This window comes from Terrapene carolina, unplaced genomic scaffold (assembly GCF_002925995.2).
Source record: "Terrapene carolina triunguis isolate 2854851 unplaced genomic scaffold, T_m_triunguis-2.0 Scaffold210, whole genome shotgun sequence".
Taxonomy (NCBI): domain Eukaryota; kingdom Metazoa; phylum Chordata; order Testudines; family Emydidae; genus Terrapene; species Terrapene triunguis.
In genome coordinates, this window is record NW_020664561.1 from 26,956,265 (window position 1) to 26,982,028 (window position 25,764).

Consider the following 25,764-nt stretch of genomic DNA (forward strand, 5'->3'; position numbering starts at 1 on the left):
TACCTTTTTATGCATGTTTAATGCAAAATTTACAATGTTATACATACTGTATAAGGTGCAATTTATTAAGATTTTAAATTATTAGAAATACTAATATTTACAAAAGGAAATGATGAAATTTGGATCTTTTTCATTCACTTGAATGAAACACTTTTACTTTAAAACCAAAAATCTTGTTAAATCCATGTAGTTGGTGAGGTGAAAATATTGATTTTTTCCCTATCTTCAGGTCATCATAATTGAAAGCCATATAATTAAGGGAAAAACTAGGCAAAATTGGGATTCGATAGCAATAGTCTTGTTGAAAACAAGGCTTCTTAAGTGAGTGAAGCTCACTTGTGAGAGTTGGAGTTTGCAGGATCAGACAAAACTTAGTGATAGAGCTGAATCCATGTTTTAACAAATAAGGAGACACCTGGATTTAAACTCAGGTATTTTGAGCTTGACTCTAGTAGAATCTTAGTCCTTTGTCAGTTATTGTGGCTTCATCCATATATTTGCTTACTGATAATGGTCCGAATCCTGCTCCCATTGAAGTCAAAGGGAGTTTTGTATTCCGTAAATTAAGTAAACTGTGTTGATTTTTTTTTTTAAACACTACTTGCTTGTATCTGTCAAATTTGGACTTTTACATATGCTAATCTCTGTGTTCTTAGCTAGTAATTCTTACCTGTTGGAACAGTGTGGTGAGCTAACACTGTTGAGTCCTCAGTATTCATAATTTTCTTTTGGCCAAAACAGTTATTTAGACAAATCTGTTTTATAGGAAACAAGTTGGGAAAAGGTTGATGTTGAATAATGTTATGAGACTTCTAACCACAGTTTGCAGTTTTAATTATATTTGTGGATTCTGTTGTACTCAGGATGCTGGTTCCCTTGGTACTGTGTGCAACTCTCATGATAGGAAGTGGTGAAATTCAAGGTGATGAATGGATTGACCCCACAGATATGCTCAATTATGATGCAGCTTCAGGAACAATGAGAAGACCTGCCAAGGTTAAAAAAAGTGTCTGTGTCTCTGTATATTACACATAGATTCTTATGTCAAAAGAACATGATTAATTCAGCACCCTTATGAATATGCATTATGCTCATGATTACATACTGTTTTTTCCACAGGACTGTTATTCTCAGTTCTGTTGCCCAGCCCAGCCTGCAACAGCTGACTGTTGCAAATGCCTTGGCTGGAGCATGCCCACTGAGAAAGGAATCTTTGGGGGATTTAGCTGCCAAGCTCTAGGAAGTCTGCTGAGTGTGTGCTAACTGTGATTTTTCAACATCTTATAACTTGGCTAAATTGGGGTGGATTTTCATGGGGACAGCAAAAGGCACTTCCCAGACACAAAGGACCACTCCCTGCCAAATTTCAAATCCCTGCTCCAGAGCATGGGGCCACTAGAGGATGTCAAAGAACAGGATAAAAAGCAACAGAGGGTCCTGTGGCACCTTTAAGACTAACAGAAGTATTGGGAGCATAAGCTTTCGTGGGTAAGAACCTCACTTCTTCAGATGCAAATAATGGAAATCTCCAGAGGCAGGTATAAATCAGTGTGGGGATAACGAGGTTAGTTCAATCAGGGAGGGTGAGGTGCTGTGCTAGCAGTAGAGGTGTGAACACCAAGGGAGGAGAAGCTGCTTCTGTAGTTGGAACAGGATGTCAGGATTAACATGGGTAAAACAACATATTTTTCCCTAGCCTCATTCTCAGAAATGTGGCAACTGTTTTAGTTGAAATTTCCCAAAAAACTCAGTCTGAGGCAGACACTTCATTGGAACCAAGTTTATAGGAAGGAACAGAAGAGTTGGAGGGGGCCAGTGAGGAGTGGGATCTCTGGGATTTGGTGGGGCCAAACAGCCTTGTCTGTTTCATCTCTGGTACTTATGATAGAATAATCTCAGCAAGTCTCCGCAAAGTTTTCCTCCTCCTGATCTCCATGTTTTTCCACTGGAGGGGGCAAGTCTGTTTCCAAACAAGGAAATTGGATTTACACTAAACAGCAATATGTTTTGCTGCTACTTTACGCTGAGAAATGAGAGATTTCTTTGGGCATGAAAAATTATGTTTGGGGAAGCTTCATGTTATAAAGTGTATAATGTAAGCAGAATACTTTGGAAAATATTTACACGAACTGCTGTTAGTAAGCTAATATTGGTATTTAATCAAAGATGCTATTAGTTCTGAATATACATCTTGGGGATATTTGCCATTTTGCCTTTAAATGTTTAGAGTGAAATTCCTTTTCATGAAAGTAATATTGGCAAGTGTGTCAAGCATTGGAGAATCTGAGCTCCTACTTGTATTAAAGTCAGTGGGAGTTTTGCTATTGACTTCAGTGAGAGCCAGAACACATCAAAGAGGTTATCCTGGGACTCCATCCATCTGCTCTTTTTTCAGCATGTCTCTGCTGCTCTTGTTTGAGGGGATTTGTAGGGAGGCTGTGTGGACTAAAATTCAGTTGGTTTCAGCTCTTCAGTTAGGCTTCTTTTCTTTTTACATTTTGTTGTATTGGATAAGATGACCTGATTGATTAAAAGATAACATTAGCCTGCATTAACCAAAATCTTGCCTAAAACTATAATATGACTAGTTTTTTCTTTACTCTGTCTGCAGGTAACTTATGATGACTCTGAGAATAGGGAGGCACCAGATGCCGTTGTGAACTTGCCAGGCACTGCAGCAGTATCAGAGTGCCATAGGAAATTAGAATCCTTAATTCATAAGGTTTGCTTACAGCTTTATATTCATTCAGAACACTATCAGGAAATCTAGAGTATTTTCCATCTTTTTACATCATTTACATATTTTTCTATAATCAGAAATGTTGCTTGGAACAGGTGAATTACTAGAGGATCGGTCAGTTTTGTGGGGGGGGGGTGCTGCTGATTAAAGCCATTCAATTTATTTTTTGTAGTACTTGATATTTCAGCCTTTTAATATGATTAATATGCCAAGTCTGTGGATATCTATGTACTGTCGTATTTTTGGCTTATTTTAGAAAGGTATTGACAGGAAGGCAACACTCAAAATGTATGCTTTGTGTGTGATTGTCTGTTTTAAAAAAACAAAACAAAACCCAGAATACGCACACACTTTGACAATTTTACACTTCAATGGAAGAATAGATTTTTGGCTGGAATTAAATCTTCTTCCCTTCAGTGCTGGCAACTAAACTGTTGGAGCATTGTGTTAGTCATGGGCACTAAAAAGTTAAACTGACTAGAAACAAGGAAAATTGACCTACCTCTCTTTCACTCTGTGTGTGTGTGTGTGTGTGTGTGTGTGTGTGTGTGTGTAATATGAAGAATGGGGGGAGGGCTAGTGGTGTGAGTGGTTTGTCAGGAGCAGGGCCACAGCACGTAGGCTTGCGGAGATTCTAGGCAACGTTGCATCCCTTAGGGCAGCCCCAAAATACTGCTGTAACTTAGGCTAGCTCGCAGGGCTGTCTAAATTATGCGGGGAGCCTTTCCATCCCCCAGAGTAGCCCAGGATCAGGGATTGCAAATATGGCTTAAAGCCACCTTGACCATGTGGATGCTTCCCTGACCCATCAGGTTGAGAGTTCTGTGCTGTGCCCTTTTAGATCTCACTTAATACATAACTGATTTTTATAACTAAACTGAAGATTTTCTTCTGATCTAAACTTCAAACTATTGAGGGATGAACAAATCTTTAGTTTTTCTAGTCCAAGGGATATACTGAGGTTAAGATTCAGCCACATCATCAGAGGGTTAAAAGTCCACAACATTTATGACTTTGAAACAAGTACCATGGAAAGTAGTGTGCCAACTGTTGTTCTTAAGTACATTACTATGATTTTATGTGATACATTAGCTGCAACAAGTTTATATTAGGCTATAGGAACTTGTTTCATTCACTGGAAACTTTATTCATCCTTTGCTTAATTAATGTGTCATTAGTGTAAGATTGTAACTTAGAATTTGCTTTATTGCTCCAGATTGAAGAGTATGAGAAGAAAGAGAAGACCAAGTTAAGTGAAAGCCATAGCATTCATGTTTTTAGGAGATACTTGAATAAGATTTTAATTGAAGCTGGAAGACTTGGCCTTGTGAGTATTCAAATGTTAATGAAAATATGGTACAATTTTAGCTGCTACTTTATATATTTTTTGTTATTACAAATCAAAACAACATAGTGATTTAAGTATTCCAGTTACTCCAAACTAAGACACACAAGATAAAGGGAATCATAGTGAAAAGACATTTTACAGATTAAATTATGCTGCATTAAATTCAAGTACATACAGTAAAATAATGCACCTGCAACCCTAGCCCTCTTGTGCCTAGTGTGTCCACAGCTGCAGAGGGAGCCCACATGAAGCTGGGCTGCACTCTAACTGAAGGTGTGCACTCCCCATGCAGCCTTCCTAAGTGCTGCCCTCCTGTTTGTTCATTGGAAGGCTCCAGTTCTGCTTCCAGAGAGCCCTCTACACCTATGGAGATGTGAGCAAGATTTGCCATATAGAGAAGAGAATATAGCTGACATAATTTATAAAGTATTCAAAAGGAGATAATTGACGTTCAGAATACTTATGTATCAGTCCACTCTTATGATGCAGCCACTGCTGAGACAATGCACATGCTACCTGCACTTTAAGAGACAAGTTCTGTTCAGTCTTTTTGTCGTTTGACAATTCCAGGTCATTAATTCACTTGTTTACAGGAGCTTGCATAAAGCAAGATCACTCAATTTACTGATTTCATTTTGATGTCTCTGAATGTAACTTTTTCCCTATCCTGAGGCAGAGAGAGAATTTTTTCTTAAATATAAGCAAAACAATCAGTTAACAGCATTACAAGAAAGAAGCACATGATAACATTTCTTTTAAGGAGCAGTAAGCCCTTCTTCCTTTTTGTAGTAAAGTATTCACCAGTGAACAATGCCATTTTTCTCTCTCAATCCTTCCAGCTACAAATTGGATATTTCAGTCTGTTTGAGAATAGATTAGCTGTTAATATCTGCAAGTGAAGAGGTGTTTTGAAATCCTAATAAAACATTTAACATGAGGTTCCACTTCTTTTTCCATAAATATTTTAATAAAGTTATGACACATGAACTTCAGAGGTATGTGAATTAGCAGTTTCATTGGTACAGAAGAGTGAACAAAAAGGCTATAGAAACCCCAGATACCAAATGTGACTCTGATCTTGCAGACTGACCCATACAGAAAGATACTTATGACCATGCATAATTAGGGCTCATCCTTAGGACTCCATATGGTAATATGGGTCTCTTTGCGTAGATGAGATATACTGCAGGTTTGAGGAAAGTTCAGGTAATTCTTCATACTTTTATTTGTCTTTCTGATAGATTTCCTATTGCAGGTAAACTGTTTAACCATTGTTTTGTATTACTTTCAATTAGCCTGATGAAAACATTGGTGATGTGCATTATGATGCTGAGATCATCCTTACAAGTCAGGCTCTTTTGGAGATCAACAGATTTCTCAATGAGGAGGACTGGAAATCAGGCGCTTTGGATGATGCAGTTAGTGATATTCTGATTAATTTTAAACATCATGATTATGAAGCTTGGAAATGGAGGTTTGAGGACACTTTTGGAGTTGATCCATATAATTTGCTTATGGTAAGAAAGAAGGGATTCTCTGTACTTTTGTATGCTCCAGTGTTCTTTAATAGGCCAGCCCAGTCACTGAGTATATCCTTCTACCAGTAGATGTGGATCAAAATAAATAAAACTTATGATGCTCTTCCCCTCATAAATTGCTGGCTGAGAATTCCTCACTTCTTCCATCTCAGCAGGTGAAGATGACCTATTTGCCCAAATTAGGCATTTTTAACTTTGTTTTTCCTCATACCTTTTTCTTATAACTTTTTTCTGCTTGAAATTATCACTTGGCCTCACAGTTATTTCTCTTTCTTCTCCACCTTTTGGATCTCAGTGTGGAGTGGCCCATTGAGTTGTGCATCTTTCTTAGTCCTAGATATTCAGGTCCAGATATTGGATCTTAAGGTATAGGGTTTCAGAGACCCCCTTAGGGGCAGTAGTTTGGACTCTGTTGATGCAGCACTTGGGATTGATCTGTATAATGTGCTTGCTTCTGGTGAGAGAGGAGAAAGATTAGTTTAAATGTTGCAGCTTTTAATAGTTCTGTGTCTTTAGATTTAATAATATATGAAATTTTAAAATGTAGATTTTGAGTTTCTCATGAATAGAGAGGTATAATTCCACTGAAGGTCTGTGGTGAATTCATAAATCATAAGTTTAAAGCTCTTTATAATTCAAAATGTGCCTGTGTATTTGATTCAAAATAAAAATCCATGTATTGGATCGTTAATTATTCTTTATCCCACTCATCATGTCCCAGTGGTGCTTTAACCTCCCTCTTCGATGGTCTTTTCCTGTGCTGCCTCTTCCCCCCCCCCGCAAGGTCCCACAGAGGAGTCTTGCTGCTGCTTTCTTATTCTGCTTAAACCACTGACAAGAATAGGTTTGCCTCACTGCCCTGCTGCAGATGCTGGAGTGGTGATTCTCTGTTAATAACCACCAGGCATTTTGTTTTTAACTCTTGTACTTTGCCATTGTAACAATTCCATCACACTGAAAATGTTAAATGTAATTGAAAATAGTGAGAGATTTTGTGCCAATATAGAAGATCTTGTGAAGATATGATGGAATAACCATTAAAGTCAGGAAAAAATTTCCTTTTCCCACAATCTTGTAACCTGAATGTATTTTTGGATTAATTGAATCTGTTTCCTTATTTCTCACGGTTTCTGTTCCTTCTGATGGTCCTTCCTTTTTGTTCAGTCCCATAAGGCATCTGTACATTTCTTCCTTTTCCTCATTCATTCCTGTCGTCGTCATCTCATTACTTTTCCCTTTACAATATAAATTGACTGCAGCATCCAGATCCAGCAGTTTCATTTTAGCAAATTCCATATTGGTCTCTGAAAGCTCGTATCTTCTCCTGTGAGGTCTGGCTTTTCAAAATGCTGTTCTGCTCATCTTTTTTTTTGGTTTTTAAACTCATAGACATGTAGACTTTAAAGTCAAAAGAGACCCTCTCATCATCTAGTCTGACCTCCTGCACATTGCAGGCCACAGAATCTAACCCACCCACTCCTGTAATAGACCCTTAACATCTGGCTAAATTACTGATGTCCTCAAATCATAATTTAAAGACTTTGGGTTACAGAGAATCTGCTATTCACACTATTTTAAACCTGCAAGTGACCTGTGCAAAAAATCCCATGGTCTCTGCCAATCTGACCTGGGGGAAAATTCCTTCCTGACCCCAAATATGGTGATCAGTTATACACTGAGCATGTGGGCAAGACCCACCAGCCAGATACCTGGGAAAGAATTCTCTATAGTAACTCAGAGCCCTCCCCATCTAGTGTCCCATCACTGGCCATTGGAGATATTTGCCGCTAGCAGTTGCAAATTAGCTACATGCCATTGTAGGCAATCTCATCATACCATCCCCTCCATAAACATATCGAGCTCAGTCTTGAAGCTAGTTAGGTAAATAAAGCTGAAAAAGAGATGTTTGTAATTCTCTCATTTTACTAGCAATAGGCTTGAAAAACTCCAAATCTGGTTCATGACTTTCCTCCCTCATTTCCTTTTCAGGTACTCTTGTGTTTGGTGTGCATTACAGTAACTGTAGCTACTGAGCTATGGACACACATTGGTTGGTGTACTCAAGTAAAACGCATTTTATTCATCAGTTTTCTCATCAGTTGTGGATGGAACTGGATCTACTTATATAAGGTAAATTAATCAGAAATCCTGGCTCTGTTTTTTAATAGTAAATTTTTAAACCATGATGATCCAGAGAGTTTGGGGATTATTTTTGTTACATTATAAAATACAGTTATTGATTGCCAAAGTGAATACTGTAATGGAGACTTCAGATTGCACAAATTATTAGATTTAGATTAAAATCCCTGCTTCTCCTCGCTGCAGTGGAGCACAGAGTTCAAAAGGCAGTGGAGCCATCATAATTCCACTACAGAGGGTTTGAAGACTGTATGTGACTCTCCAAAGCACCATGGTGGGAGGGATTTAGGAAGTGGCTAATTGATCTGTGTACCACATTGATTCACTGGCTAAAACCCTATATAGTGGGTGTATACTATACAGCAGCTGCTACTAAAGCCCAGAGCTTCAGTATGATCATAGAGCAGCTGATTGTACCTTGGGTTGTGTTAGGGTAAGGATTCTATCTCTTCAGCTCCTACCAAAAAATCCCTGCACAAAGCACATTTGCTTTGCCCAGGTATGAGGCTTTGGTCCTTAATTTGAAATAGAGAGTTTAGTTTATCGCTAGGTCAATTTAAAACAAAATAGTCAGATCTCTGATGTGCTTTGGCATCTTTGGTCAAGAAGAGTCTCATGCAGATGTGCATTTTACAGGGACCCCATCAATTTAAAAATTACACTTTATTCAAAAGATTTTTTACCTACTGTTGTTACAAATTACATCTACATTTATTATAATAGAGATTTGAGGGAGAGGGAAATTCTCCCATTGTCCAGTTTGTTCATTTTATGCAGAGTCAGTTTTGCTGTTTCCCTATATAGTCAATTTCTCTGGGATTTTATGAGGTCTTCTTTTACACATCAACAAGGGAAGAAAAATATTTTTAAAATTGGAAAATATGATTGTAAGACCACAAAAATTGGCAGGGGTAGTCAGGGCAGTTGAGACTATTTTTTCACTTTCTTTTAAACTATCCCTTTAAATGAATATGTATAATAAAATTCTTTATGCCAATCTAGAGTTAAAAAATAATGTAATGAAGCTCTTTGAACTGAAGACAGTTAAGAAAATAAACTACTTGTCCATTTAAGTTGACCTATTAAAGGAACAAATTTGCTATAAGGATACTTTGAAAAGCACATTAAATGAATAAGGTAACTGCTTGCTACAGACTCCTCTCCATAGAAATGTTTCAGTGCTCTTTCATGTGTGTTACAGGTCTCCATATTTTCTGTATAATCTATGCTGCAGATAATTGACCTGTAGAGGGGCCTTCCACAGATCCAAAAGAGAGTGGAAGTAAAGAGAAAATATATTTTTTTATTCCCTAATAGTGCCCAATACTTAGTGGATACTACAATTATTATTTATTACTAGTTTAATTCTATAGTGAAAAACACAGTCCACTTCCTACCAATGTTCAATAATCTTTTGTTGATCTCTCTTAAAAGAAATTATGCACTGTATCCATTATTTCAAGTAGCTAATAACCATAATACTTTGAAAACCCTGTATTTGATCACATGTAGCAGCAAAGGGTAGATGTCAAAATTGACTGTTTATTGAAAAATTGTATGGATTGTTGCAGATTAAAACTGAGATGAAAATAAGCATGAGTGTGATTAGTACACTTTCATCCACAAATATTGTTGGGGTGATGTCTTTTTGAAGATATGTCAAATAGCTGCCTCAGTTAGGATGCCGCTTATTTTGAACTGAGCCAACTGAATGCTACATGCATTGACAAATCTTTCTGCTAGAACAGTGTTTCATGTTGGATACAATTGGGAGCTTAAGCTACTTTATAACTTGTTTTCTCATGTGTAGCCAGATGTTGTAGAATATGGGTTCTCAACCTTTTTTTCTTCTGCAACTTTCTTTCTGTGATACTATTATCTCAGAATCCTTTGTGCTATCTTAACCAACCCCCCAATGTTGTACTACAAAATAATGTTTTTGTAAAATTCATTCATATTATCACAAATAGGAATTTGCATTCAGTGTCTGTATCTTTCATCCAGAATAAAGTTATTTCCACTCAGAAGGATCTCTTGCAGCCAGAGTAGCTAGAAACTTTTTTAATGGAAGCGTACATTCTGCAGAACACTCCAGAAACCCCAAAATGCAGTTTCACCAACCTTGGTGTTGCAATCTCAGTATGGTAACCCATTGCTTTATGCAGTAGCTTGTGAGGGATTTCTTTCAGAGTTACAGTTCATTTACTGTAACTAACTATAATTATCTGAACAGTGTTAACATCTAAAATTTGAAAATAATTTAAAAAACTGATAAGGAAACAATAGAAATGTGCCTGGTTTTGTTTCTGAAAATGGTAAGAAGTTCTTGGTTTTTCAGTTCTTTATGTACCTGCCTCTTAATTCAGTAATACTTGTGTGGGTGGTGAGGGTTTGGCCCAATTCCAGAAATTGTGTTATATTTAACACTTCCTTATTGTGAAGGAAGCAGTCAGTGCCTTTTGACTAGCTAAAAATAATTATTATTCTCCCTATTCAGGGATTATAGGCTTTGGCTGAATTTGATTTGCTGTGGTGTTTTGCTTTTGCAGATTCTTTTATTTTTAATACATTTTAGACCACTTTTTGGTTGATGGCAGAAAGTGAAAATGTTTTTTTTATTCAGTGTAAACCACTTTTACCAAGGTTAATTCTGGTTCTGTTGCAGATAGCCTTTGCACAGCATCAAGCTGAGGTGGCCAAAATGGGAAATTATGACACAGTATGTGATAAGAAGATAGACTGGAGTGAGTCTCTTTTTGGTGAGGTGTTTGTAGTTATTTTCTTTCTAATACTTTTTATTTAAAGAAAAACTGGCAACCCATGATAAAATGAGACACAAGCCAGTGCTGGCATCACCCAAGAAGTAGCTTTTTTATTTTATTTAATTTTTTTTTCTAATCTTGCATTAAAAATTCTCTAATCATATAACTGGGTAAGTCAATTACTAATTTATCTAACACATAATTAGCATGCTATTGTATTTGGTCTCTAAAATTATTAGATACAGGCTTATCATAAGCTATATTATGGTATGTCACCTCCTCCTGGGCTTAAACTTCTCCTTGCACTGACTAGTAGAATCTGTATCTGAAATATTTCTCTCTATCCCATGAATATTCCCCAGCTGTCCTGTACCGTTCAGTACACAGTATCTTAAACTAAGGAAAGGAAAATCCTCTTTGCTTGAATTCCACTTTTCTATCCTCCAGTTATTTCACTCTATGTGAATACATGGGCTGCAGTAATTCACCAACACAAATAAACGCATACAAAAATATTCTCTTTATTTCAAACTATAACTAGATATTTTTGCAGCACGCATCCAGTTACTTTACATAGTAAATGGCTGAGCTTATTTATATAGCACACGTCTTGCCATAGCAGCTAGAAACCTTCCAAGTTTAAATACTGCATACACTTTTATAAAACCCTCCATGATGGATAGCATGAAAGAATTACTTTTGCTGCCTACAGAAATGTTAGCAACCATGTCTTTTTGTTAGGAATAAAACTGTGTCCATCCAGCTCTGAAGCTTGCTAGGCATGGCAGTGATGGGGAGGGAAATGCACTCCAGAGCCTTGCCACTGGTCCTGGGGAGTTCAGTAACTAACATCAAGAGCCTCTAAGAGATCTGAATTGTTATTGTGGAGTGAGGGTGAAAGTTGGGTTGCTGATAATTTAAAGTTTAAAAGATAATGATCAACCCCTGGAATTGCACCTGAAAACATGTAGGAAACGAATACGGAGACTAGGGCTATGTCTACACTGTGCTACAGTACAGACTATAAGGGTCAGAATTTAGAGCGTATCAAAGTGTTATGCGCTAACTGCCCTGCATGGATACTGCTGGCGCAAACTAAAAGATGCCTAGTTTGTGTAGTCCTGTTTGAAAGAGGACTACAAAGGCGAACTAGGTACTACAGAAACACCTGCACCAGCATGGGAACTTCCCCGTCCAGCATGACCTCTTATGCACGGTGTGTGTGAGGTCACAGTGAGCAGAGGACAAAATGGCATCCTCTGTGTGGCAAAAGTTCTGGAACACCGTTCCAGCATGTTTCAGCTTTGACTCGGGGGACAGACCTCTGCAGAACCCAGGGTGGACTCACAGGACTACAGGGACCCAACTTTGGGATCCACTGCTTTAAGGTACTGAACTAGGCAAATACTGCCTTCTGTACACTTATGATCCTCCACTATTACCCTTAGCCAGTAGCTGTCTGAAGACACAGCAGACCTTCTAATAATTACAAAAGTACAAACCACATTTTAAAGCACCCTTCACAAATCCCAGTTCATCACAGATATGCAAGAAATAACGTTGAAAATGCCCCAAACTCCAGTGACAGTGTGCAACATGTGCCAGATATTTCATCATCTCTTTAGACAATGCAAAAATTGCAGACCTCATTTCCTCGTTCAGCACTATTTAATGCCAAGTGTTGAAGTCTAAGAGAGTGCTAGGAAGGATTTAATGTTAAGAAAAGTTTTCCTTCCCCCAGCCCTCTTCTGTGCTTGGATAACTTTAATTTCCAACCAGATTGATGACTTTTTAAAAAATATAATTAACTTCTGAGCTGAAATGAGGCATGTAAAATTTCAGTTAGTTTTTCTAAGGGGAAGGCTTAAAATTAACTGACTATTGGATATAAAATGTAAATGCTTAATTACATCATTATAAAATACATTTGCCACTTTTGTATATATTTGTCTTACTTTTGCTTTCTTTTAACTGTAGAATGGTTGAGGAGTTCATGGACATTCCAGGATGATCCTTGTCAGAAGTACTATGAAACGATACTAGTAAATCCCATTTGGCTAGTCCCCCCAACAAAGGTATATGCTGTTCCTAAAGAAACCATTCACCCTTCCATTTTGTATTTGGAAACTGAAGAAGAAGAATCCTCACATCTTGTTACTATTTCTTATTTTAGGTATTGGCTGTTACATTTACCAATTTTGTAACAGAACCATTGAAACATATAGGGCAAGGAATTGGTGAATTTATTAAAGCCCTTATGAAGGAGATACCAATGATGCTACAGATTCCAGTGTTAATCATCCTAGCTATGGCTGTTCTGGTAAGTATATGTTCTTGATCACATTAGTGAGACCTAAAACAAAATGAATAGTTCAAGTATCCATGACAGACAAAACTACTAAAAACAAAAACAAAAAAACCCACTGATCTAAAATTTTAGAAGCATTAGTGTATATAGATCTGAATAACAGTTTGGTAACATTGAAGCTAGAATTTTAAAGTTATTTCTTGGATATATTTTATTTTTTCTGTGATTTACTTGTTGATCTCCTGACTTAAAACATAGCAATGTGAATTTTTCTCCATATTCAACATACGTGAACTATAAAAGTGGGGGTGGGGGAGAAGTTGTTATATTTTTAAAGATTATTTCTCAACTGGTATAAGCACAAAAATTATTTGAATTAAAATAGTTCAAAATCCCAGGCTGCATGATAAATGAAAATGGGTTTAGTTTCACACCAGCTCTGGTTGGACCACATAACAGAACCTCTGCAGAAAGTGGCACTTTGTACTTGAGAGGACTGAGCTAGAATTAGCAGGGAGTGTTGTGAAGGCTTGCACCAAAAAACATACTATACTGCAACCAGCTCATACCCATACTAACTGACTAGTGGAGAGCAGGACACTCTGAAATCCCATTGACTTTAAAAAATGAGACAGTAAAAACCTGAGAATATTTTTTTCAATAATCTTTCAGTTACAGTAATCTTAGGGGTTGTAACAAAAGTAGGTAAATTTGTTCAGACACATTAATTTAAGTTTGTTGCTAAACTCTGTTCCAAAGTAATGAAATTGTGTACTTTTTAAAAACCACTTTGTCAACTTAAGAGTAATTTTCTGAAGTAGGAAAGCTCTTGAGAAAATGGTAAATCATATACTGAAATTTTCCCTTTAAACACTATTGTGTGGAAATGTAGAGATGTAAAAGTATCTCTGTAGAAAAAAAGAAGAAAACTGTACAAGTTGCAAAAGTGAATGTCTGTTATACTTAAGGAGACAGTGTCTTTTCTTTAGGGTTTCTGCTATGGTGCAGGAAGATCAGTTGCTACACTAATACATTTAACAGGTCCTGAGCGGAAACCACCTCCTTCACTTCCTCCAAGTGACAGGCCACACTGGGAACAAATAAATTATAGTGCAGGTGATTCAGATGCCAATTACAGAAGGAATGTTGGTGCCCTCAGTGGAGGACCTCATGACAGAGGAGATGATCACATGAGACTTCAAAATGGCAACAGAAGCTCTGAAGTTCTGCTACCAGGTGATACACCAAATGCACGAAGAGAAGAGCATCACAAGGTACCATCTAGCGTACATTAACAATTGAGCATTTTAATAGCTATTCAAGCTAAGCCTAGAATAATTTAGTTTTCACTATTTAACTGTACAGATTTTTTTTTTTTATAATTTTCATGTTTAAAAAGGTGGTGTAGTTTAACTAAGTGCTCTCTCTAGAGCAGTTACCTGGTGATCTGAAAAACCAGCTTAATTCCATTCCCCTACAGATGTTCAGAGAGAATAAATTCCTATATGAAAGGATGGTATGTGGATTAATATTTCTGGTAATATATAGCATTCATGGAGTATTAGCTTCATTTAATGATAGTGAGCTGGAGTGGCTTAAAAGTTTTTAAATGTTGAAACCTTAGCAAGATTTGAGTATCTCTAGATCTAAATAACTCTTCATGTGTGGTTTCTGAGTTCACTCCCAAGTCAGCCTATGAATGAGGATTGCCAATGAAAGGAACTGGGGAAAAAAAGAACTTACAGATTGGTCTAAGTTGTAGGTCATATTTAATGTGTATTATACATGAAACTAGTTCAGTTCATGAATGTTTTTCCTGAAATTAAAGATTTATTTACACTCTTCAAAAAATGCAAATTATGATATTCTTCTTAGGTTTGGGGAGCCATGCTTCTCAGTCTGATAACTTAGACCACTGGATAAAATACCAGCAGGTCTTAGGCTGCCTGCTCAGGTTAAATCACTTAATATGCCCAATTAATTGTCCGAATAACACAGATTATCTATTTTACAGTGTGGATTGCACCCTGTGTCTCAAGATCAAACAATTTTTACATTGAAAACTAATGTAGATCAAAACCGTGATAGAGAGATTGCACCTGAAGAGCAGAAACTGTGCACACTTGGAGTTGAACAAGAGTCTGAAAAGAATTGTGAACCTCAAGCAAGTTGTAGCTTAAAAAAGGAGAAAACAAATAAGCAAAACTCAACTGATAAAACAGGAGATCTTGAGAAGATGGAGAAGGGCAGTCTACCTCGATTAATGGAAGGCACAGAGGAAACTAAAGAATCTTTGAACTCTACTGTAAGTTTTGTCTAAACTTTGATTCATGTGTGTTTTGCTTTTCCTTTGTGTTTACATTTTTAGTTACAAACAATCACTGAACTAGATGTAGGCTTGACAGAATTTGATTATTTTTAAACTTTTTTCATTATCAGTTTAAATTTTCACAGTTGTGAGAAGTTATGGGCGTGTCAGACAATTATTGATTGACAGAACTTGAGATTTAAAAAGTTAAAGTTTTATAACCATTAAAACAGTCAATATGTCAAAATATGAACGATAAATAGCCTTGTGTAGGTTCTCAAGCAGCATTTTTCTTCTTTTGCCTATGTGTAAATTTCAATTATTGATGGAAATACTTTTTCATCAGTTTGTAGTGAAATTGATGTTTGACATTTACTGACGATAAATCTAATCCTCCTAAGCCAAACTAGATGGTTGATGTGAGCTCATTTTGAGCCAAATACTACTTTGTTGGACATAGGCCCCCTTACGTAGGCACCTGTGCTTTTAGAATCCATTTGATAATATCTGGGCGTACTGACAAGCTGTACTTCTCAGAGCTGTTTTTATAGTGGAACCTGTTACCATTACAGATTCGGAGGTGCTCCAAGTTTCCGCATCTGTTAAATAAGGATAATAATCCTAATGCTGTCTTTTTTAAACGGCCAAGAACTTGATCTGAATTAAAACTATGCACATTTTTTACACAGGTGAAATTTAGCTTGCAGTTCATGCTCTTTTGGCCCCCCCTCCCTCTCAAATTTAAGCTAACTTTTGTTCTGAAGCTAGAGATTAATTTTCAGGTTACGTATTTAAAGTTCCAGAATGTTTCAACTAGAATTTCAAAGTAAAACATGGTTCTCTCATAACCTGTCCAGGGTAGCACTGAAATGCTGTATGTGTGACCCAGCCCTTCAGGGCCACCTGGAGGAGGAGATAGCCCACTTTGTGCTGGTATCACAGATTTGATTTAGGCTCAAATGTAACTTATTCTATAGCATAATTTGAGGGATGTGTTTGCCACAGTGAGCTTCAGTAACCTAGATTGGAGGCTAGCACATTTTAAGGTAGTTCTGTTTAAAACAATTTTTAAATGCTGCTTTTCTGCATTTAATTGCATTTGAATCCCCATCCAAATAGAGCTTACTATAAAGTAAAAAAAAAAATACATTTAACATAATAAAATATAAACATTAAGATTCTGAATAAATGTAATTCTTCTTCGAGTGGTGTCCCTGTGGGTGCTACACTCTAGGTGTCGGTGCATTCCTGCACCGGAGATTTCTTGCAGCAGTACTTGGTCCGGGAAAGGGTGCACACAGGAGTCGTCTCGTGCAGCCGTTGGCACCTCGTGTAGTGCGTGCTCCCCCGACTGTTCCTTCTCAACCGTCCTTGGCTGCAGACGGAGCTCTGCGGCAGTGCTCTCTTTGATATTTTCTGGAAGAAGAAAAAGAAAAAGTTACAAGTTACATAGGAACTTCTTTATAGTCTATGTTTAGTTAGTCTTAGTGTATACATAGTTTCGTTAGTTCCTCTTAGAGCTTTTTCTTTAAAAAAAAAAAAAAAAAAAAAAAAAAAAGAGAAGACTTTTTCTCTCCTTAACTCCCTGTTTGGGAACAGTTTCTACAGTTTACCATTACAATTAACTCCCACCCTTATCTCTCGAGTGGCGGGAGAGGCTTACCTGCAGTCATGCCGGGCTCAACAGGATTTAAAAAGTGTGACTCCTGCCATGAACCGATGCAGGTCTCTGATGGCCTGCATTCACTGTCTGGGAGAAACTCACATCTCCCAGAAATGCATACATTGCACCAACTTAACAAGGGCAAGACGTGACAGGGATCTCCACTTGAAAATGCTTCTGCTGGAGAAATCCCTCCAACCTCCGCAAGAGACGTCCTCCGGGGAGTCTCATAAACCAAGATCCCTGAGCTCTGATAAGGCTCCAACTTCCAAAATTGTCAGGAAGTGAGCCTAAACCTCTCCAGCAAGGGTCTCTCAGAAAACAAGAGCTTTCCCAGTGAGGTCTTTACCCTCAGTGCTCCACTCATCCAGAGTGAGCACTTATAAGGCACCGGGCTCCTCTGGCACCGTCCCTCAGTGAGCCCCAACACGCGGCATTGGAGTTGAGACGTCAAGTCTCCTCCACGGCACCGACTACCCTGGTGCAGAGCGCGGCACAGGCAGCGGCACCGCAATCAATGCTGCCGGCACCAACCCAAGACTTGCTGCCGCCTAACAAGCCGAATGCAGCACCGGTCAGCGCTCCAATGGTCAACCGCAACACCAAGGTGGGACCAGCGCAACTCCTGCGTCCTGCTGACATAGCAGTTTCTTTGGCACCGCAGTCACCACTGCTCGGCACCGAACACTTCCCAAGCTACATAGCACGGTACCATCCTTCATCTCCTGCACCGCTCTCCATGCATAGTTGCGAGGAAGGAGATGTGCAGAACATCCACTTCTCCTCTCAACATTCATCCCCATCACAGATGAGACCTACATGGAATGCTGTGAAGCCTAAGCCTCATCCCTCCGAGCATTCACAGCCCTGGTATGCACAGCACTGGCCTTACCCATTACCACCTTACCCCGTGCAAAGGCCACAATGGGGTCCTTGGCCCACATACCAGAACCCCTATTATGGTCCCCCTTCTGCAGCAACAAGCGGTTCCAGAGTACACCCATCATTACGACACAGAGAAACTTCTGACCCCCCTGACACAGAAATAGAAGAGGAAGAGATACTATCTCAGGCAGACCTGGATGATTCACCACCTGCCCCACACTTATCTTCTGCACCAGACAAAGTGGTGACGCCATCTACCCCTACGACATCAGATGACCTGAAACAGTTCCAAGAACTCTTCAAAAGAGTAGTAAACAGCCCCAAAAAATTGCTTTACATGAGGTGCAGGAGAAACAACGTAAGTTGTTAAAAATCTTATAACCGGCATCATCAACCAAGATTGCCCTCCCCATGGATGAGGCTATAATGGAGCCTGCGGAGGTAATATAGCAAGCATTGGCATCGGCACCACCCACCAACAAACGGGCTGACAGAAAATACTTCGTTCCAGCCAAAGGCATGGAATTTTTGTTTTCACACCCTCAAGCCTGTTCTCTGGTGGTAGAGGCTGCTAATCAGCACAGTAAACAGCCTCATTTCCGCTCCTCACTGCAAGATAAAGAACACAAGAGACTGGACCTCTTTGAGCAGAAAGTTTACTCATCAGCCACCCTTCTGCTTAGAGGTGCCAACTATTCTGCTCTACTAGCAAATTACGACTATTCTAACTATAGTAAAATACAAGAGCTCGTGGAGGACCTCCCTGAGCATGAACATCCTCAACTCAACCCCATTATCAACGAGGGTCAGTTAATAGCCCGCACAGCGCTGCAAGCCTCAATGGATGTAGTAGACTCAGGTGCCCGAACAACCGCAACAGCTGTGGTTATGAGAAGAATATCATGGTTGCAGGCTCTGGGAATTCCAAAAGAACTACAGCTAAAAGTGGAGGACCTCCCCTTCGATAGGGATAAACTATTCTCGTCTCAAACAAACGATGTCCTCCATACCATGAAGGCCTCCCAAGCGACGCTGCGTACATTAGGCATACACCCACCGCCTGACAAACACTCTCGCTTTACACCATACCAGAGGTCACAAGATACCTCATTTAACCGTCAACAACCACAATACTTCACTCAGAACAGACCCAAACAACGGGCTCAGAGACGACGAGCTCCACAGAACCAGGCCTCGTCCATCTACATCTAAGCCACAATTTTGAAGTCATGGTCGAGGGTATGCACGACCTCCTCTCACCTCTAGCGCCAACAGATAACCCATCCCACAATTTTGGTCACCACCTATGCCCAAATTATTTTACCATACCTGGGCTGTGATAACTACAGATCAATGGGTTTTGGAGATCATACAATCTGGCTACACCATTCCTTTCACAGCCATCCCCTCTACCCTCCTCCCCTTCCCCATCCCTCTTCAGGGACCCCTCTCACGAGCACCTTCTGCAACAGGAAGTAGACCACCTCCTACTGCTGGGTGTTGTAGAACTAGTACCACACCTATACCGAGGGAGGGGTTTTTATTCCAAATATTTCCTGACAGAGAAGAAAGGAGGGGATGGAGACCAATCTTAGATCTCCGAAAACTCAACCACAGGTTCAAAATGGTCACTCTGGCCACAATAATCCCAGCGCTAGACGGGGGGGGGACGGGACGGGACGGGACTGGTTTTCAGCCCTCAGCCTCCAAGATGCTTACTTCCATATTACAATACATCCTGCCCACAGACAGTTCCTGAGGTTTACAGTAAGATCCAACCACCACCCATACAGGGTCCTTCCCTTTGGACTGTCAACTGCTCCCCACGTATTTTCAAAAACACTCGCGGTAGTAGCAGCACATTTACGATGCAAAGGAGTCATAATCTTCCCCTATTTGGACGATTGCCTTCTTAAGGGTGCCAACTGACAAGAAATGGCAGGCATGCTGAAGACCACAATGGACCTGTTTCACCAGCTAGGTCTACAGATAAACGAAAAGCAATCCACCCTGGAACGAACCCAGCAATTGGAGTTTATCGGAGCCAACCTAGACTCCATACAAGCCAAGGCAATATTGCCAAACCACAGATTCACTACATTGACCAATCTTATTTCCACGGTGACCATCAGCCCACAAACTTCAGTGAGGACATGCCTTCAGATTCTGGGACTTATGGCAGCTACGACTTTCGTAGTAAAGTATGCCAGACTCCACATGCGCTGTCTGCAGCACTGGTTGAGCACGGTCTATGCACCCAGCAAACACTCTCTCAACAGATGTGTGACGCTACCACCAAGGGTTATCCTCTCCCTACAGTGGTGGACACAGCCAGGGAATGTATGCTCCGGGATTCCCTTTCAACAAGCCCCCCCCCCCCCCCCCATCAGTGACTATTACAATAGTTGCCTCCCTGATAGGTTGAGGTGCCCACTTGGGTCACCGAATGTACAAGGCAAGTGGTCGGCGATGGAAATCCAACTACATATCAATCTCTTGGAACTCCGCGCGGTACACAATGCATGCCGACACTTCTTACCATTCGTACAAGAAACCTCAATCTCTATTCTCACCAACAATGTGGCATGCATGTTTTACATCAATCACCAAGGAGGAGCCAGGTCTCACTCACTATGCGGAGAAGCCATGAATTTATGGAACTTCTGCATCCGCAACAATATAAACATCACAGCATCATACCTACCAGGGTGCCAAAACACTACAGCCGACAACCTCAGCATACACTTCTCACAGGAACACAAGTGGGAAATCCACAACCGTGTTCTCGACACAATATTCCAAAAATGGGGTCACTCAGTAATCGACCTTTTCGCCTCAGCGACAAATCACAAATGTCCACTATTTTGCTCCAGGGCAGGCCTGGCACCGGGATTGATAGGGGATGCCTTCCTCATCCCATGGAACGCGTCACTCATGTACACCTTCCTGCCGATACCACTGATCCCATGGGTCATCCGCAAGATACGACTCGACAGAGCTTACATCAGTCTCATTGTCCCCACATGGCCCAGACAGACTTGGTTTCCGTACCTCTCACGTCTAGCAGTCTGTGCCCCACAACTGCTGCCTTTATGGATGGACCTCCTGTCCCAGAACAAGGGCCTGATGCTCCATCCAGACCCAGTGAAACTCCATCTCAAAGCGTGGCTCCTCTCTGGTTCCAACATGGGGGAATTGAACTGTTCGGAGAAAGTAAAACAGGTATTACTAAATAGCCGTCACCTCACCACTAGAAATACTTACCGCCACAAGTGGAGAAGATTCTCCCTTTGGTGTCAGCAAAAACAGCTGGATGCGACCAAGGCGCCTCTATCTATGATCCTAGACTACCTACTAGAACTGAAGGAAACGGGGTTAGCCATAAGCTCTATTAAAGAACACCTTGCTGCCATTACGTCCCTCCACGAACAGAAGGGGCTTCAATGTTCCCTCGCCCGATTACATGGCACTTTCTTGCAGGTATACAGAACATGTACCCAGCAGTATGCCAACCTGCACCACCATGGGATTTCAATCTTGTGCTCAAATGTCTCACAAGACCACCCTTCGAACCTCTAGCAACCCGCTCGCTCCTTCGTATGTTAATAAAGGTTGCATTCCTAGTGGCAATCATGTCTGCCAGACGTGTCAGCGAAATAGGAGCATTGATGGCTGAACCACCCGTACACTGTATTTACCAAAGACAAAATCATGTTATGTCCTCACCCAAAATTCTTGCCCAAAAGTGGCTACAAATTTTCATATTAACCAAACCATACGCTTACCTGCCTTCTATCCCAAGCCACATAACGACTCTCGAGAAGCAACGTTACACATGCTAGATGTCAGACGGGCTTTAGCCTTCTACTTGGACAGAACTAAACCATTTCGCAAGTCACCAAGACTATTCGTCTCTACAGCAGAGTGTTCCAAGGGCTCTACAATATCGACCCAGAGACTCTCCAAATGGGTCTCTACCTGTATTCAAAGTTGCTACCACCTGAATCACAAAGAACCCTCTGTGGGCATCAGATCCCACTCAACGCAAGCCATGGCGACATCGATTGCATTCTTGAACAATGTCCCCTTAATAGATATTTGTAGAGCTGCAACCTGGACATCGGAGCACACTTTTTTGCAAAGCATTACGCTATAACCCAAGGCCTTGTCTCAGACTCCACCTAGAGTGGAGCACCCACAGGGACACCACTCGAAGAAGAAGTTGTTTGTTTGTTTGTTTGTTACTCACCTTGTGCAGTAACGATGGTTCTTCGAGATGTGTCCCTCTGTGGGTGCTCCACTACCCACCCTCCTCCACTCTACTTCGAAGTTCACACAGCCGTGCTCTGCGGTAGAGAAGGAACGGAGGGGATGGTTGGGGGAGCGCGCGCTACAGAAGGTGCCAACGGCTGCATGAGATGACTCCTGTGCTCGCCCTTCCCCCGACCGAGTACTGCTGCGAGAAATCTCCGGCGCAGGGACCAACCGACACCTAGAATGGAGCACCCACAGGGGGACACATCTCGAAGAGCCATCGTTACTGCACAAGGTAATTTCTTCTTTCAACTATATAGTTCTTAACTGTGTGTATAGATACACTAACGCCTTGTCTTGCAAAAGGCTATATTTAGTTGTAAATCAACATGTTTTACTAGAGAGTCAATGTAATTGCAAATCAATCTTCAGGAAAATAACTAAAAATACAATGAAAATGGGTTTAGTTTCACACCAGCTCTGGTTGGACCACATAACAGAACCTCTGCAGAAAATGGCACTTTGTACTTGAGAGGACTGAGCTAGAATTACCAGGGAATGTTGGAGAGGCTTGCACCAAAAAACATACCTATCCTCTGACCAGCTCATACCAATACTGACCGACTAGTGGAGAGCAGGACACTGTGATGTCCCATTGACGGGAAAAAATGGGACAGTAAAAACCTGAAAAAAAAAATTTCAATAATCTTTCAGTTACAGTAATCTTAGGGCTTGTAACAAAAATAGATAAATTTGTTCAGACACATTAATTTAAGTTTGTTCCTAAACTCTGTTCCAAAGTAATGAAATTGTGTACTTTTTAAAAACCACTTTGTCAACTTGAGTAATTTTCTGAAGTAGGAATGCTCTTGAGAAAATGGTAAATCATATACTGAAATTTCCCCTTTACACACTATTGTGTGGAAATGCAGAGATGTAAATGTATCTCTGGAGAGAGAGAGAAGAAAACTACAAGTTGCAAAAGTGAACGCTTAATACTTAAGGAGACAGTGTCTTTTCTTTAGGGTTTGTGCTATGGTGCAGGAAAATCGGTTGCTACATTAAGAGATTTTAAAAGTCCTGAGCAGGAACCATCTCCTTCACTTCTTCCAAGTGACAGACAGCACTGGCAACAAATAAATTATAGGGCAGGTGATTCAGCTGCCAATTACAGAGGGAATGTTGGTCCCCTCAGTGGAGGACCTTATGACAGAGGAGATGCTCTCAGAGAGAGCGATGATTACATGCGACTTCAAAATGGCTACAGAAGTCCTGAAGTTCTGCCGGCCGGTGATATACCAGATGCACAAAGAGAAGAGCATCACAAGGTAGCATCCAGTGTATGTTAATGATTGTGCATTTTAATAGCTATTCGAGCTAAGCCTAGAACAATTTTCACTATTTATTTAACTTAACAGTACAGATTTGTTTTTATAAATTTCATGTTTAAAAAGGTGGTGCACTTTAACTAAGTGCTCTCTCTAGAGCGGTTATCTGAAAAACCAGTGTTGTTTTGTCCCCCTCCCGATGTTCAGAGACAAATTCCTATATGAAAAGGCAGTACGTAGATTAAAGCGGATCTACAGCAGGGGTGTAAACCTTTTAATCTGGCCCTTAAGCACCTAGCGGGGAGCGGAGTTGGGGGCTTGCCCCACTCCGCGCATGCTGTGGCTCCACGCTGCTCCCAGCAGCAGTGGCACGTCAGGCATGTCTCCCCTCTGGCTCCTACACATAGGGACAGCCAGGGGGCTCCACATGCGGCCCCCGCCCCAGCTCTGCAGTTCCTCATCACTGGGAGGTGCAGGGGCCGTGCCTGCGGACGGGCTGCGCGCAGAACTGCCTGGTCACACCTTTGCATGCTGCTTGAGGTGAGTGCTGCCCGGAACCTGCACCCTGACCTCCTTCCACACCCCAGCCTGCGAACCCCCTTAGTCCCCTGGAGCTCCCTTCTGCACCCTGACCTCTTAATTTCTGGCTCCACCCCAGAGTCTGCACCCCCCTCCCCCACAGCCCAACCCCCATTTGCATCAGCATTTATGGTCTGCCATACAATTTCCATACCCAGATGTGGCCCTCAGGCAAAAAAAAAAGTTTGCCTACCCCCATCTATAGGAAATAACTAAAACTACACATGCAAAACAAGATCAAAATTGGTTAGATTTAAACTCACCCACCTTGATATATATATATTTTTTTTGACTTTCAGGGAATATTTGATAAAGTCCTTTACAGGAGATTACTAAGGCAACTTTGTCATGGGAAGATAACAATGCTGAAAATTAGCCTATGTGGGGTGCAGCAAGGTTCTCTACTACTCTTTGTATTTAACATATGGAAAAAGGGGGTAACTAAGTAGAGAAAAGCTGCAGATACCACAAAATATTTAGGTTCCAGAGGCATCTGGGTTTGCCTAACAAACTCAGGGAAAGGGGTAGTAGCACAATAGCTTACGTGTGTCAGTTTTATCACATTAAAAGGCATAATTTGAACTCCTCATACACAGCTATCAAGAAGAGTTGCGTGTAATTAGCTTGTTTTGCAGCTCAGTTAAAAAAAATAAGAATGTTCAAGAAACAATACAATGCCCTATTAAAAACCAGTGGTACATCCTTTAGAATACTGTATACATGTGTGGTCACTTCATCTAGAAATAGAGAGCAGAATTAGATGGGGGCCAGATTGTCTACAACAGTTTTAATCTTTAGACAATCAACTAGAAAGGGAGACTGAGTGTTGCCATGCCCCCTTTCTAAAAATGTGTGGTTTGCTCTCTTACAATACAAAAGTTAGCTCTTTGGGGCCAGGAGTGATAACTGTGGCCCTTACTGTAATATTAAAGGGACACAATGAAACTAGCTTCAGTGATAAACAGGGAATGGGTTTTGTGCTACCTAATCTAGTGCCAGTGAGTTGCAGATATTAGGAAGCAAGAGGATTTTATAGATTGACACCGGCAGTTATTCAACATGTTTAAAAACTGTTTCAGAGCATAATTCCAGCTACTGTGCGATGAGCAGGTTATTCTCGAGCTGAGGGGGGGTTGTTGATTGTTTTGCACCTTGTGAAGCATCTGACAGTGGCTGCTGTTGGTTAGATCAGAGGCTCATCTGTCTCAGTACATCTATTTCTATTTTGCAAAACTTAAATAAAATGCACCTTCTAACATGGGACCCATGGATCATGCATTTTTGAGCCCTGTCCGGAGATGGTGGTCACTTCACTGGAGTAATTACATCATTTTGGGGAGGAGAGTTGAATGTTTTGAACTGCAGAATCCACTTGCTGTTTATTAAACATTTAAACCTTCTCATTGCAGGAACAAAGTCAGCAGCCTACTATTGAAGATCTTCCAGGAACCCCTTAGTTCCCTGGTTTTATCTTCCTGATGCAATGGAACCCCAGTGTAGATGAAAGTGCAGCAATTAAAGAAATTTATCAATGCCAGTTGGCAAGTGAGACACTAGCTATGGCTTGCCCCTTAATCAAGAAGACTGGATTCCTAGCGAATTCTCATCCTTCAGATTTTTGCTCCTTATGGATCAACACTATCCCTCTGAAGCTGTTGATGGAGAACTAGGTAAATGTATGTATTTCAAAGTAAACCAAGCCTGGTTGTAAAGCAAGAGCTTATTTTTGCATTTAAATAAAGTAGCTTTTTAAGAAAAGTGGCCAGTATGTGATATGTTCAATTTAAGCTATGAGAAGCCAGCAATCTTGGTGTTTAGGAGATAACTTAGAGTAGAAACTGTGTCCTAAGCCAAATTGGAAATCGTTTTTTTCTGACTTCAGATATCAAGATGAGTCAGTAAAAGTCTTGTT

At 40.4% G+C, this 25,764-nt stretch overlaps 1 protein-coding gene across 1 annotated transcript; it reads left to right on the forward strand.

The window, feature by feature from the left end:
- The first annotated feature begins 521 nt into the window (after positions 1 to 521).
- LOC112115871 (chloride channel CLIC-like protein 1) lies at positions 522 to 25,623 on the forward strand. The gene is made up of 12 exons (XM_029912338.1): positions 522 to 996; positions 2,612 to 2,722; positions 3,957 to 4,067; positions 5,384 to 5,605; positions 7,616 to 7,756; positions 10,431 to 10,524; positions 12,505 to 12,602; positions 12,701 to 12,847; positions 13,825 to 14,109; positions 14,850 to 15,140; positions 22,971 to 23,285; positions 25,262 to 25,623. Exons 1-12 carry the CDS (start codon positions 865 to 867, stop codon positions 25,307 to 25,309), a joined length of 1,995 nt encoding a protein of 664 aa, XP_029768198.1. The 5' UTR covers positions 522 to 864; the 3' UTR covers positions 25,310 to 25,623.
- Positions 25,624 to 25,764: the final 141 nt, after the last annotated feature.

Coding starts and splice junctions, on each gene's coding strand:
- LOC112115871 (XM_029912338.1), top strand. CDS start 865: ATGCTGGTTCCCTTGGTACTGTGTGCAACTCTCATGATAGGAAGTGGT. Junction 4,068..5,383: donor AAGCTGGAAGACTTGGCCTT/GTGAGTATTCAA, acceptor ACTTTCAATTAG/CCTGATGAAAACATTGGTGA. Junction 7,757..10,430: donor ACTGGATCTACTTATATAAG/GTAAATTAATCA, acceptor GTTCTGTTGCAG/ATAGCCTTTGCACAGCATCA.